Source organism: Leucoraja erinacea, chromosome 11 (assembly GCF_028641065.1).
Source record: "Leucoraja erinacea ecotype New England chromosome 11, Leri_hhj_1, whole genome shotgun sequence".
Taxonomy (NCBI): domain Eukaryota; kingdom Metazoa; phylum Chordata; class Chondrichthyes; order Rajiformes; family Rajidae; genus Leucoraja; species Leucoraja erinaceus.
In genome coordinates this window covers 5355051-5367458 of record NC_073387.1, presented here as the reverse complement: position 1 = coordinate 5367458, position 12408 = coordinate 5355051, and the positions used below count along the sequence as shown (strand labels likewise).

The window sequence follows — 12408 nt, the reverse complement described above, 5'->3', positions numbered from 1 at the left end:
AAACATATAACGCGGGTAAACGGTGTCCTGAAATAACCGTGACGTATTTAATTTAGCCATTTCAATTTATGAAATTTTACATCACAAATCATTTTGCAGGAACACATCCCTTTTGCAGTTTGCGGAATGTTGCCTAGCAATCAATATATAATGTTTATATATTGTACAATTTACTTGCATAGTACATTCCAATAATTTTGTGAATGGCTGTGTTAGTCATTCACAGAGATGGGCTTCACAAGCTCAGCCAGGATTTAATTGACCATCTCTAACTGCCCTTCAGAAAATGACAGAGAGGCTCCTTCTTAGCTGCTACAGTCCTTGATGTGTGTGTGTGTGTGTGTGTGTGTGTGTGTGTGTGTGTGTGTGTGTGTGTGTGTGTGTGTGTGTGTGTGTGTGTGTGTGTGTGTGTGTGTGTGTGTGTGTGTGTGTGTGTGTGTGTGTGTGTGTGTGTGTGTGTGTGTGTCCACTCTGCTGTTAGTCATAAAGTCATAGTAATGCAGCACGGAAACAGGTCCTTTGGCCAATCTCTGCTGGCCAAGATGTCCCATCTATGCTAGTCCCACCTGCCTATGTTTCACCCATATCCCCCTTTCCTATCCATGTATCTGAAAACTGTAACATCCAGGTTCAGGAGCAGCTTCTTACCTCCAATCATCAGGCTACTAAAAACTACATCTCCAAATAGGCTCCAAACTAAATAAACGTTGAGTCATTATTTTTGACTTTGCACAACTGTCTATTTATTTGTCTGCTTTTTTAATACACAAACTCTTTTTTGTTGTTTATTATGAGTTTTACAGAGTACTATGTTTCCATATCTATTGTGCTGTTGCAAGTAAGAATTTCATTGTTCCTTTTGGGACATGAGAATAAAAACACTCTTGACTTGACTATCTGTCCAAATGTCTTTTAAATGCTGTTATAATACCTGCCTCAATCACCTCACACCTTAAACCTATGACCTCTGGTTCTTGATTCCCTGACCAAGGGTAAGAGACAATCTGGATTGACTCTATCTATCCCCCTCCATTATACACCTCCATAAGATCAGCCCCTACACTCCTATGCTCCAAGGAATAAAGTCCTAGCCTGCTCAACCTCCCCCTTTAGCTCAGCCCCCTCAGGTGTAGCATAGGTTCACTGTCATATGTTGAAAGAACTGTACTTGTATACACTGGAATTTAGAAGGATGAGAGGAGATCCTATTGAAATATGTAAGATTATTAAGGGATTGGACAGGCTAGAGGCAGGAAATATGCTCCCAATGTTGGGGTAGTCCAGAACCAGGGGACACAGTTTAAGAAAAAGGGGTAGGCCATTTAGAACGTAGATGAAGTAAACCTTTTTCACCCAGAGAGTTGTGAATCTGTGGAATTCTCTGCCCCAGAAGGCAGTGGAGGCTGATTCTCTGGATGCTTTCAAGAGAGAGTTAGATAGAGCTCTTAAAGAAATGGATATGGGGAGAAGGCAGGAACGGGGTACTGATTAACAACCATATAACCATATAACAATTACAGCACGGAAACAGGCCATCTCGGCCCTACAAGTCTGTGCCGAACAACTTTTTTTTCCTTAGTCCCACCTGCCTTCACTCATACCATAACCCTCCATTCTCTTCTCATCCATATGCCTATCCAATTTATTTTTAAATGATACCAACGAACCTGCCGACACCACTTCCACTGGAAGCTCATTCCACACCGCTACCACTCTCTGAGTAAAGAAGTTCCCCCTCATGTTACCCCTAAACTTCTGTCCCTTAATTCTGAAGTCATGTCCTCTTGTTTGAATCTTCCCTATTCTCAAAGGGAAAAGCTTGTCCACATCAACTCTGTCTATCCCTCTCATCATTTTAAAGACCTCTATCAAGTCCCCCCTTAACCTTCTGCGCTCCAGAGAATAAAGCCCTAACTTATTCAACCTTTCTCTGTAACTTAGTTGTTGAAACCTAGGCAACATTGTAGATGATTAGCCATGATCATAGTGAATGGCTGTGCTGGATCGATGGGCCGAATGGCCTTCTCCTGCACCTATTGTCTATTGTCCCGGCATCATCCTCGTAAATCTTCTCTGCAATCTTTCCGGCTTAGCAACCTCCTCCGTTTGGCAGGGTGAACAAAACTGAACACAATACTCCAAACGCACCTCACCAATGTCCTGTACAGCTGTAACAGAACATCCCAACTTATATAATCAATACCCTAGCTGATGAAGGCCAATGTACCAAAAGCCTTCTTGTCCCCATGGTATCATCACAATGCTGCTGGGATTACACTGTGTGTACATTGGGTGTAGATGGAATGGTTATTTTAGTGTGCATTTCGATTGGTAATTTGAAGTACACAATCCTATTGGGATGTCACGATGTGGCAATGGGGGTTTGAATAGTTGAATATTTTAGCATGTACTTCGAAGAACTTTTTTCACGCAGAGAGTGGTGAATCTCTGGAACTCTCTGCCACAGAGGGTAGTTGAGGCCACTTCATTGGCTATATTTAAGAGGGAGTTAGATGTGGCCCTTGTGGCTAAGGGGATCAGGGGGTATGGAGAGAAGGCAGGTACGGGATACTGAGTTGGATGATCAGCCATGATCATATTGAATGGCGGTGCAGGCTCGAAGGGCCGAATGGCCTACTCCTGCACCTAATTTCTATGTTTCTATGAATGGAATGCCCTTCAGTACATCCAGTACGCTGCATATCTTTTACGACTACTGTTGCAGTAAATAACCTGTAAAGATTTACGCGGGAGCTGTGGGACAGAGGCAGCAGGGATCAGATAGAAAGCTGGTCAACATCACCAGTGTTGATTCCACGAGCCAAGCCTTACCCTGATTGGCACCTTGCGAAGATTCAGACACGTTGACAGCCAGTTGCCCGCTGAAGGAATTGACGCCCATCATTCCTGCGTGGACAGATGTGTTGCTGAGAGCTGGGAGCTGGTTGTGGTTACGGGGGACATTGTACAGGGCCTCTGCAATGTCAGCTGCTCGCTTCAGGATAATTTCCTAACAGGCATGTCAAAACAAAAGATAATAAATCACCACAAACCCAACGCAAATGTTGACTGAAGTTAGAAAGACATGTTTAAAACGGTAGTACAACGTTGTGTGTGAGAATTGGGTGGCGAGAGAGGGTTGCCATGGTTGCACAGCGGTAGAGTTGCTGCCTTACAATGCTTACAGTGCCAGAGACCCGGGTTCGATTCCGACTACGGGGGCTGTCCGTACATTCTCCCCGTGGCCACATGGATTTTCTCCGAGATCTTCTGTTTCCTCCCACACTCCAAATGCGTACATGTATGTTGGATAATTGGCGGTGTATGTGTAGATTATCACTAGTGTGTGTAGGATAGTGTGCGGGGATCGCTGGTCAGTGCGGACTCAGTGGGCCGAAGGGCCTGTTTCCGTGCTACATCTCTAAAATCTAAATTCAAATTTCTTTATCATCAACTCTTACTCTTGTCTCTGTTTTAGCCCAGTTTGAGGAAAGCAAAGAAGACCAACCCAGTGGTATGAATATTGATTTCTCTAACTTGAAGTAACCCCTGCATCCCCTCTTTCTCCATCCGTCGCCCAAGCAACTAGTACCAGCTTCAAAGTTGTTTTTGAGTTTCATTGTCTGTACTCATTGTCACCCAGAAACTGGTGGGTGCCTGGAATGTGGTGGAAACTGATATGAGTATGCCGTTTCAGAGACTTTTAGATAGGGAAATGGAGGGTTATGAATGAATTAATTAATGAATTGGCCAAGTATTCCCATACAAGGAATTTGCCTTGGTGCTCCACCCGCAAATGACAACATGACATTCCGTGATATTTGGGAATAACACATGTAGGCAGATGAGATTAGTTTAACTGAGCATCAAGTTTGGCACAGACATTGTGGGCCGAAGAGATGGTTCAGATACTGTTCCATGATCTATGATGTTAGTGAGCCACAGTCTGTGCTTCAGGAATGCTGCAGGAGCAGTCTTCTGGGCTCTAGTTTCCTCTCACATCCCAAAGACGTGCAGGTACGTAGGTTAATTGGCCTCTGTAAATTGCCTCTAGTGCTTGGACTATTCGTGGAATACAGTGCTTGACCCTCCAGTGCCTGGTTCTCAGTATCAGATGGAAGCAAGAGAAACTGCCAAGGCTGGTGTACAAAAGAAGGCATGAAGTGCTGGGGTAACTGAGTGAGTCAGACAGCATCTCTGGAGAACAAAGGTAAACGACGTTTCAGGTTGGGACCCTTCTTCAGACTCATACTGAAGAAGGTTCCCGACCTGAAACGTCACCGACCCATCTTCTTCAGAGATGCTGCCTGACCCGTTGAAAAACTGCAGCACCTTGTGTCTTTTTTTTCTCGGTGTCAGATGTTACCTTTTTACACTCCAAGGTTGAACCCGCTATTACCTGGTTATTATGTGGCATTCCATATAGTGCCTCCACCAAATCTGCCGCTCTCTTCAGTATAACCTCCTGTGGGAACAAAACACAAAGATTTCTTTCTTAGATCCCACAATAGGTTCTTTTCATTGATTTCAACAAAATCCACATGGGGTCAATTAGGTGTACGGAGTGAGTGAAGAGGACGGCTGTAATGGTAAAATCCTCCTTCATCGCCTTCTTGCCCACATTACTTCAATAAGTGGCTGACCCAAACCCAGCCACCTTGATGTGTGTGGGTCAGGCAAAAACCTCAGCATTGCCCAATGCTGTCACCTGTCATCCATGGTCATATTTCACCAGGTGCCATGGAAGATCCTGGGTTGGGATTGCTGGATATTTTACCCTTATTCTACCTCAGGAGTGTCAAGGCTGTTTGTTGCTCGAGGATAGAGCACCAGACCAGTTGACTCTGAACAGAGCTGAACCTTCAACGTTCTTGGCCATTTGGCTATTCTCACCTTCCTTTTCTCAATGTCATTTAAATTCTTGCCGGAAGTAGACGAACAATGCTGGAGAAACGCAGCGGGTGAGGCAGCATCTATGGAGAAAAGGAGTAGGTGACGTTTCGGGCCGAGACCCTATTTCCGAAGAAGGGGCCCAACGTGAAACATCATTTATCTTTGTTCTCCAGAGATGCTGTCTGACTCACTCAGTTACTCCAGCACTCCATGCCTTCTTGCCGGAGTCAGTTTATGAGTTCAAGTCCCACTGAATACCTTCAGCATTTAATCAGAGTGGTGTCATAAGTGATAGGTGCAGAATTAGGCCATTCGGCCCATCATGTCTACTCCACCATTCGACCATTGCTGATCTATCTCTCCCTCTTAACCCCATTCTCCTGCCTTCTCCCCATAACCCATGACATTCATGCTAATCAAGAATCTATCTAACTCTACCTTAAATATATCCATTGACTTGACCGCCACACCCTTCTATGGCAAATAATTCCACAGATTCACCACCCTCTGACTAAAGAAATTCCTCCACATCTCCTTCCTAATGGAACATCCCTTAATTCTGAGGCTCTGACCTCTAGTCCTAGACTTTCCCACTGGTGGAAACATCCATTCCACATCCACTCTATCCAAGTAATTCACTATTCAGTAAGTTTCAATGTCGCAGTCCATTTCTAAGGGACAGCAATGTCTCTGCTGGGAACAGCAGAAAGTCTCCCATAAGCTACCTCCAAATGTTACAATTGGAACTTTTACCACTGAGTAGTGGTAATTGGCTAGTGAGCCCTTTTATCAAAAATATCAGCTTCATTTTTCAGTGACATACATTTACTTTCATTGTACTGCTCTTTATATAATATCACATGTAACTTTACAATTGCATTTTTGCATCTATTGTGATCATTTTCAAAATATATTTCTTTTCATTTTACTTTTTTAGTTAAAACTGTTGCATTTATGAGTAGTCACTTATTGCATTCTGTGACTTCTGAAATACATTTTCAGTTATTCATTCATACAAATAAAGTGCAGGCATTAAAATCCCAAAAAGGTAACTTAAGTAAAAGATCACTTAATCAAGTTAGTGTTGGTGCCAGTTTAGTTTAGAGATACACTGTGGAAACATGCCCTTTGGCCCATCGAGTCCTCACCGACCAGCGATCCTCGCATATTAACACTATCCTACACACACTAAGGACAATTTACATTTATACAAGGACAATTATCCTACAAACCTGTGCGTCTTTGGAGTGTGGTAGGAATCCGAAGATCTTTGAGAAAAACCACACAGGTTTCGGGGAGAATGTACAAACTCTGTACAGACGGCACCCATAGTCGGGATCGAACCTGGGTCTCTGGGGCTGAAAGTGCTGTAAGCCAGCAACTCTACCGCTGCACCACCGTGCACTTAACAGAGAATCCCATGGATGCAAGGGGAAATTTATTAAACGCACTTATTTGACGATTGGGTAAAATCTAGCAAAAGCCAAAAGTAGGCTATGTTTCTTGTTCATACAATACCTTTGAGTAAGGCACAGAAATGCATTTTAAAGGCATTATCAAAATGTGCAATTGACTGCCTGTACTGAATTCACACATATTAGTTATCTAGTTTTGCGATATAAATAAATTTATGTTTCGAATATGTTTTGTCTTGTTATGTTTTGTCCAGACATGTGTGCCAACTCCAAGATGGCGCCCAACCCAGGCAACTATTTACATGCTAGCCACAGAAGCAGATCTACACACTCATATTGCAAATCCTCCACACTCTTAAATCTGTACTCCTGTACACTTTAGATGGCTTGATTTACACTCTGACTCACGGAACACATGACAATGAACTAAACTGAACTGAGTATTATGTCAGAGAAGTTCACATAAGATTACAGATATCATCGATGATAAAGTCTGTGGCTTTACATTTACATAGTTCAGTTTAACTTACAAAGGTTTGTTCACAAGGAAAAAGTTAGCGGACTTTAAAAGTTTTCTGAAAGTAAGAGATCGCACAAGAAATGTACAAGATTGTGGATGGATGGTTGATATATTTTGGTTTGATAATGACATTGAAGGATGTAGAGCATTTTCTGGTCATTTTGGAAGGGCAAAGGGGAACAATGCTGGAAACTAGAACCAAATACAGATTGGAGAACTGTTCCTCCCTTCACTCTATCACTTGCCACCACAGCAGACATTCAGGTTATGATTGGAAAACATATTGTGACTTCTGAAGCTTGGTCACAAGGACTAATTGGGAGATGCCAGTAATTGTATATTAATACATATTATTGTGTTAAGCTCTTCACGATAAGGAAGAATTCAACAATATCGCCTTCTACTTCCTTTGACATAACTTATCCTATACGTTTTCAACCCAATATCATTTTCCAATCCAACAAAAATTGTTATTTTAATAGCTTTCTCTATCTGTTTTTAATAATTTCTTGACCCAAGTTGTGAAAGACTGCACTGGTAAATTGCTGCAAAGATGTTTCACAGGGTTGTCTTCCCTGTTGGCTTTTGGACAGCACAAGCTCATGAGTAGTTCATTTTTCAAGTCTGATGCATGCCCAATGTTCGTTCCACACCACCAGCTTTGTGAACAGCTACGGATAAATATCTATGGACACTTTCCCTGTTCATTGTCTACTGCGCACCACAGCCATAAAATTTGCACATGGGAAATTATTAAAACATCTTGTAAAACATACTGCTCTGAGACACGGGTGGCACGGTGGCGCAGCGGTAGAGTTGCTACCTAACAGCGCCAGGGACCCGGGTTCGATCCTGACTACGGGTGCTGTCTGTATGGAGTTTGTATGTTCGCCCCGTGACCTGCGTGGGTTTCTCCGAGATCTTCCGTTTCCTCCCACACTCCAAAGACGTACAGGTTTGTAGGTTAATTGGTTTGGTAAATGTAAAAAATTGTCCCTGGTGGGTAGAGGATAGTGTTAATGTGCAGGGATCGCTGGTCGACACGGACCCGGTGGGCCGAATGGCCTGTTTCCCGAGTTTCTGTGCTGTATCTCTAAACTAAACTAAACTAAACAAAACACTGGGCTAAATGCAGCAGGGGTATTTCAAACTGTTCAGCCTGTTTTAGGCTGTGGTCTTTGTTAACTAACAGATTCATACAGCATAGAAAATGTCCCTTTGGCCCTTCGAGTCCACACAAACAATCAAACACCCATCTGCATTCATCCTACCCTCATGATTACATCCCCCCACATTCCACTCAACTCCCCTCACTATCTACGACTCAATACTATTTACTGCAGCCAACAATGCTGCCAGCTTGCACTGCATTAGGCTGTGGGAGGAAGCTGGAACACCCAGGGAAGTTCCTGCAACCTCCACACAGAGACAGACAGCACCAGAGGTCTGGAATGAACACAGGTCACTAGAGCTGTGAAGTGGCAGCTCTTGTTATGCCCCTTGTCCCACTTAGGAAATCTGAACGGAAACCTCTGGAGACTTTGCGCCCCACCCAAGGTTTCCGTGCGGTTCCCGGAGGTTTCTGTCAGTCTCCCTACCTGCTTCCACTACCTACAACCTCCGGCAACCACCTGCAACCTCCGGAAACCGCACGGAAACCTAGGGTGGGGAGCAAAGTCTCCAGCGGTGTCCGTACAGGTTTCCTAAGTGGGATAGGGGCATAAATAAGCTTCACCACTGCTCTGGTCTAAGACAAATTAAAGATACTTTACAATCGCGGGTGAAAAACATACTTGTACATTGTATTCACAATACAACTTTATTTATCCCAGTGGCAAATTGGTCTGCCACCAGTCAAAAGATACAGTTGCAAGGCATTGAAAATGTCACGTGCATTATAATAATGAAATTTAAGCTACCAGTTATTTCACAGCAGATACGTAATATTGCACAAATATGAAATTAATTATCGAGTGGAAAAGTTCAGGATGAGGGATGTGCAAGGATTGGGGGGGGGGGGGGGGGGGGGGGGGGGGGGGGGGGGGAGGGGGGGGTCAGTCTACCCCACAACAGAAGTGGGAGGATTTGTACAAATGAAATTAGCAGCACATTTTGACACAACGGGCTGCAGGAATTTGGAGCACCCTCTCCTCAGAGGCAACACAGGCTGTTAGATCAATGATCATTTTTTAGGGAGAGATTGATATAATTGTTACTGGTTAATAACACAGAAGAAAAATAACAAATGTGTTAAAACACAAGTCACAACAGTGGAACAGATTTAATGGACTGCGTGTGAAAGAGACAGATTTTGGTTTGTTTAGCTTATTGTCACGTGAACCAAGGTAGAGTGACAAGCTTTTTGTTGCGTGCTCCCCAGTCTGCAGAAAGAGTATATTTGATTACAATCGAGCCGTCCACGTTGTGCAGGTACAGGATAATGGGAATAACATTTAGCACAATATAAAGTCCAGTAAAGTCTGATTAAAGATAGCCCGAGGGTCTCCAATATGTTAGATGGTAGCTCAGAAATGCTCTCTAGTTGGTGATTGGATGGTTCAGTTGCCTGATAACAGCTGGGAAGAAACTGTCCCTGAATCTATGCGTTTCCACATTTCTGCCTGATGGGTTTAAGAAGGAACTGCAGATGCTGGAGAATCGAAGGTTACACAAAAAAGCTAGAGAAACACAGCGGGTGCAGCTGCATCTATGGAGCGAAGGAAATAGGCGACGTTTCGGGCCGAAGAAGGGTTTCGGCCCGAAACGGTGCCTATTTCCTTCGCTCCATAGATGCTGCTGCACCCGCTGAGTTTCTCTGCCTGATGGGTGATGGGAGAAGGGGGAGACTTGTCCTTGAATATGCTGCTGGCCTTGCCGAGGCGGTGTGATTTGTAAATAGAGTCAATAGAAGCAAGGTTGATATGAAGTTGATCTCGACTCGAAACGTCACCCATTCCTTCTCTCTAGATGCTGCCTTTCCCTCCGAGTTACTCCAGCATTTTGTGTCCACCTTCGGTTTAAACCAGCATCTGCAGTTCTTTCCCACACAGGTTGATATGAGTGATGGTGTGGGCTGCATCCGTAACTCTGCAATTTCTTGCGGTCTTGGAAGGAGTTGATCCCAAACTATGCTGCGATGCATCCCAATAAAATGCTTTGTACGGCGCATCTGTAGAAGTTGGTGAGAGTTGTTGGGGTCATGCCGAACTCCCTATGCCTCCAAAGGAAGTAGAGACGTTGGTGTGCTTTCTTGACCATTGCTTCGATATGGCTAGTCCAGGACAAGTTGCTAGTGATATTTATGGGTAGAAGGCAGGAGAATGGAGTTGAAGGGGAGAGATAGATCAGCCATGATTGAACGGTGAAGTAGATTGATGGGCCGAATGGCCTAATTCTGCTCCTATCACTTGTTAACCTATGTCCACACCAGTGGAGTGAGCAGAGATATGAAGACATTTCAAGATTGAAACATACATAGAGGCAAGAAACATGCTCCCGATGTTGGGGGAGTCCAGATCCAGGGGCCATAGATCAAGAATAAGGGGTAAGCCATTTAGAACGGAGATGAGGAAAAACGTTTTCACCCAGAGAGTTGTGCATCTGTGGAATTCTCTGGCTCAGAAGGCAGTGGAGGCCAATTCTCTAGATGCTTTCAAGAGAGAGTTGGATAGAGCTCTTAAAGAAAGCGGAGTCAAGGGATATGGGGAGAAGGCAGGAATGGAGATCCACTGATTGTGGATGATCAGCCATGATCACATTGGATGGCGGTGCTGGCTCGAAGGGCCGAATGGCCTACTCCTGCACCTATTGTCTATTGTCTATTTACCCCCAGAAACTTGAAGCTTTGATCCATCTCTACTTCGGCACTATATATACCAATATATACCAGATATGTGTATCAGATTTGGGACGAGGTGTGTGGGGAGATAAAGAAGGGCTGGCAGGTCCACAAAGAAGAGTCACAGGTCAATAGCGAGGGCAAGGGGTTTAGGTTGTGGGTGCTACAAATGTTAAAAGACCGAACAGAAACAAAGAAGGCTTGATAGAAATGATGCAGGGTGTCAGTGTTCGAATATTGGATTACACTACAACAACAGAGTTAGTAACTTGCACTGAAAAGCTAGACATTAAAACATGGGTATACAATAATGGAGAGAGAAACTTATTTTTGAATGACTTCAATTAGTGGATACAGTAATGCAGAGTTGGCTTTGTTTTGATGTCTCTGTAAACTCTGAGAAAATTTACCAGATGCATTGTATCCTGACTGGTTGCATTATGGCAAATCCATTGCACAGTAACGCAACAGGCTGCAGGGAATGGTGGACTCGGCCCAGTCCATCAAGGGCATAGTCCTCCCCTCCATTAAAAACCTCTACAAGAGGCGCTGCCCCAACAAGGCGGTGTCTATCATCTAGGTTCACCACAACGTGTACCATGTATGCTTCTCACTGCTACCAGCAGGCAGGAGATACAGAAGCCTGATGTTCCACACCAGCAGGTTCATGAACAGCTGGAACAGTTGGAAGTGACTGCAGATACTGAAGGTAGGCACAAAATGTTGGAGTAACTCAGCGGGACAGGCATCATCTCTGGAGAGAAGGAATGGGTGTCGCTTCAGGTCGAGGCCCTTCTTCAGACTGAGAGCGGAGGAGAACCTCTTCAAAGTAGGCAGACCTTGAGGAGATTTCGCAGTGGAGCAAACTAAATGTGTAGGAAGGAACTGCAGATGCTGGTTCTCCTCCTCCTACCTCAGTCTGAAAAAGGGTCACAACCTGAAATGTCACCCATTCCTCCTATCCAGAGATGCTGCCTGTCCCGCTGAGTTACTCCAGCATTTTGTGTCTACCTTCCTTCAACCATCAGGTTGTTGAACCAACCTGTATTAGCCTAACCCCACATCAATAATGGAACACAGCTGCCCATTCAGATAACTTTCCAGGTCAAGAGAAGCATTCTGACAATCACATCAAGTTTGCACATTCTCCCCGTGACTGCACAGGTTTCCTCTGGTTTGGAAAGTTATATTGGCCACTACTTTACAGGGAGGGAGAGGTGGAGTCGGGTGGGAAAGGTAGTTGATAGGGAAGGGGGATGAAAGATGGAATTAGTGTAAATGTTAGCGTCGGGGCGGTGGGCTAAAGGGCCTGTTACCATGGTGTATATCTCCACAACAAAGCAACAGTCATACAATTATTAAGGCTCCTGACATAATTAACTTCAGCAGTTCATTTCTTGTGGATGGATGTTAAAGGGACTGTCCCACTTGGGCGCAATTTGCACGTAATTTACGCCGGTAGTGACTGATGCGCGCAAATAATGCATCATCATACGTCAGCACAGCCGTCTGGTGCGTGTGACGTCATTATAATACCCTGCTTCCCTATTCTGCATCATGACCATCATGGAAGAACTACAGATTTTATTGCTACTGCAACAACAGAGACTTCTGTTAGCAGCAGCCTTCATACTTACAGATCAGCCAGGCAGGAGTACAACAAGAAAGGCTAGCGAGAAACCCAGGAAGAGGTTTGTGTGGACGAGGTTAGAGGTTACGTGACGCGTAAAAGGTGGGCCGAC

At 44.4% G+C, this 12408-nt stretch overlaps 1 protein-coding gene across 4 annotated transcripts in view; it reads right to left on the bottom strand.

Moving 5' to 3' along the window:
* Positions 1–12408, bottom strand: part of ebf1a (EBF transcription factor 1a) — a 500414-nt gene that overhangs the window by 25757 nt on the left and 462249 nt on the right. For all 4 annotated transcript variants that reach the window (XM_055642599.1, XM_055642601.1, XM_055642600.1 and 1 more), the window contains 2 exons: positions 4400–4465; positions 2833–3010 (listed from right to left, as the gene is read on the bottom strand). In XM_055642599.1, coding sequence (XP_055498574.1) covers positions 2833–3010; positions 4400–4465 — 244 coding nt within the window. The remainder of the gene's footprint in view (positions 1–2832; positions 3011–4399; positions 4466–12408) is intronic.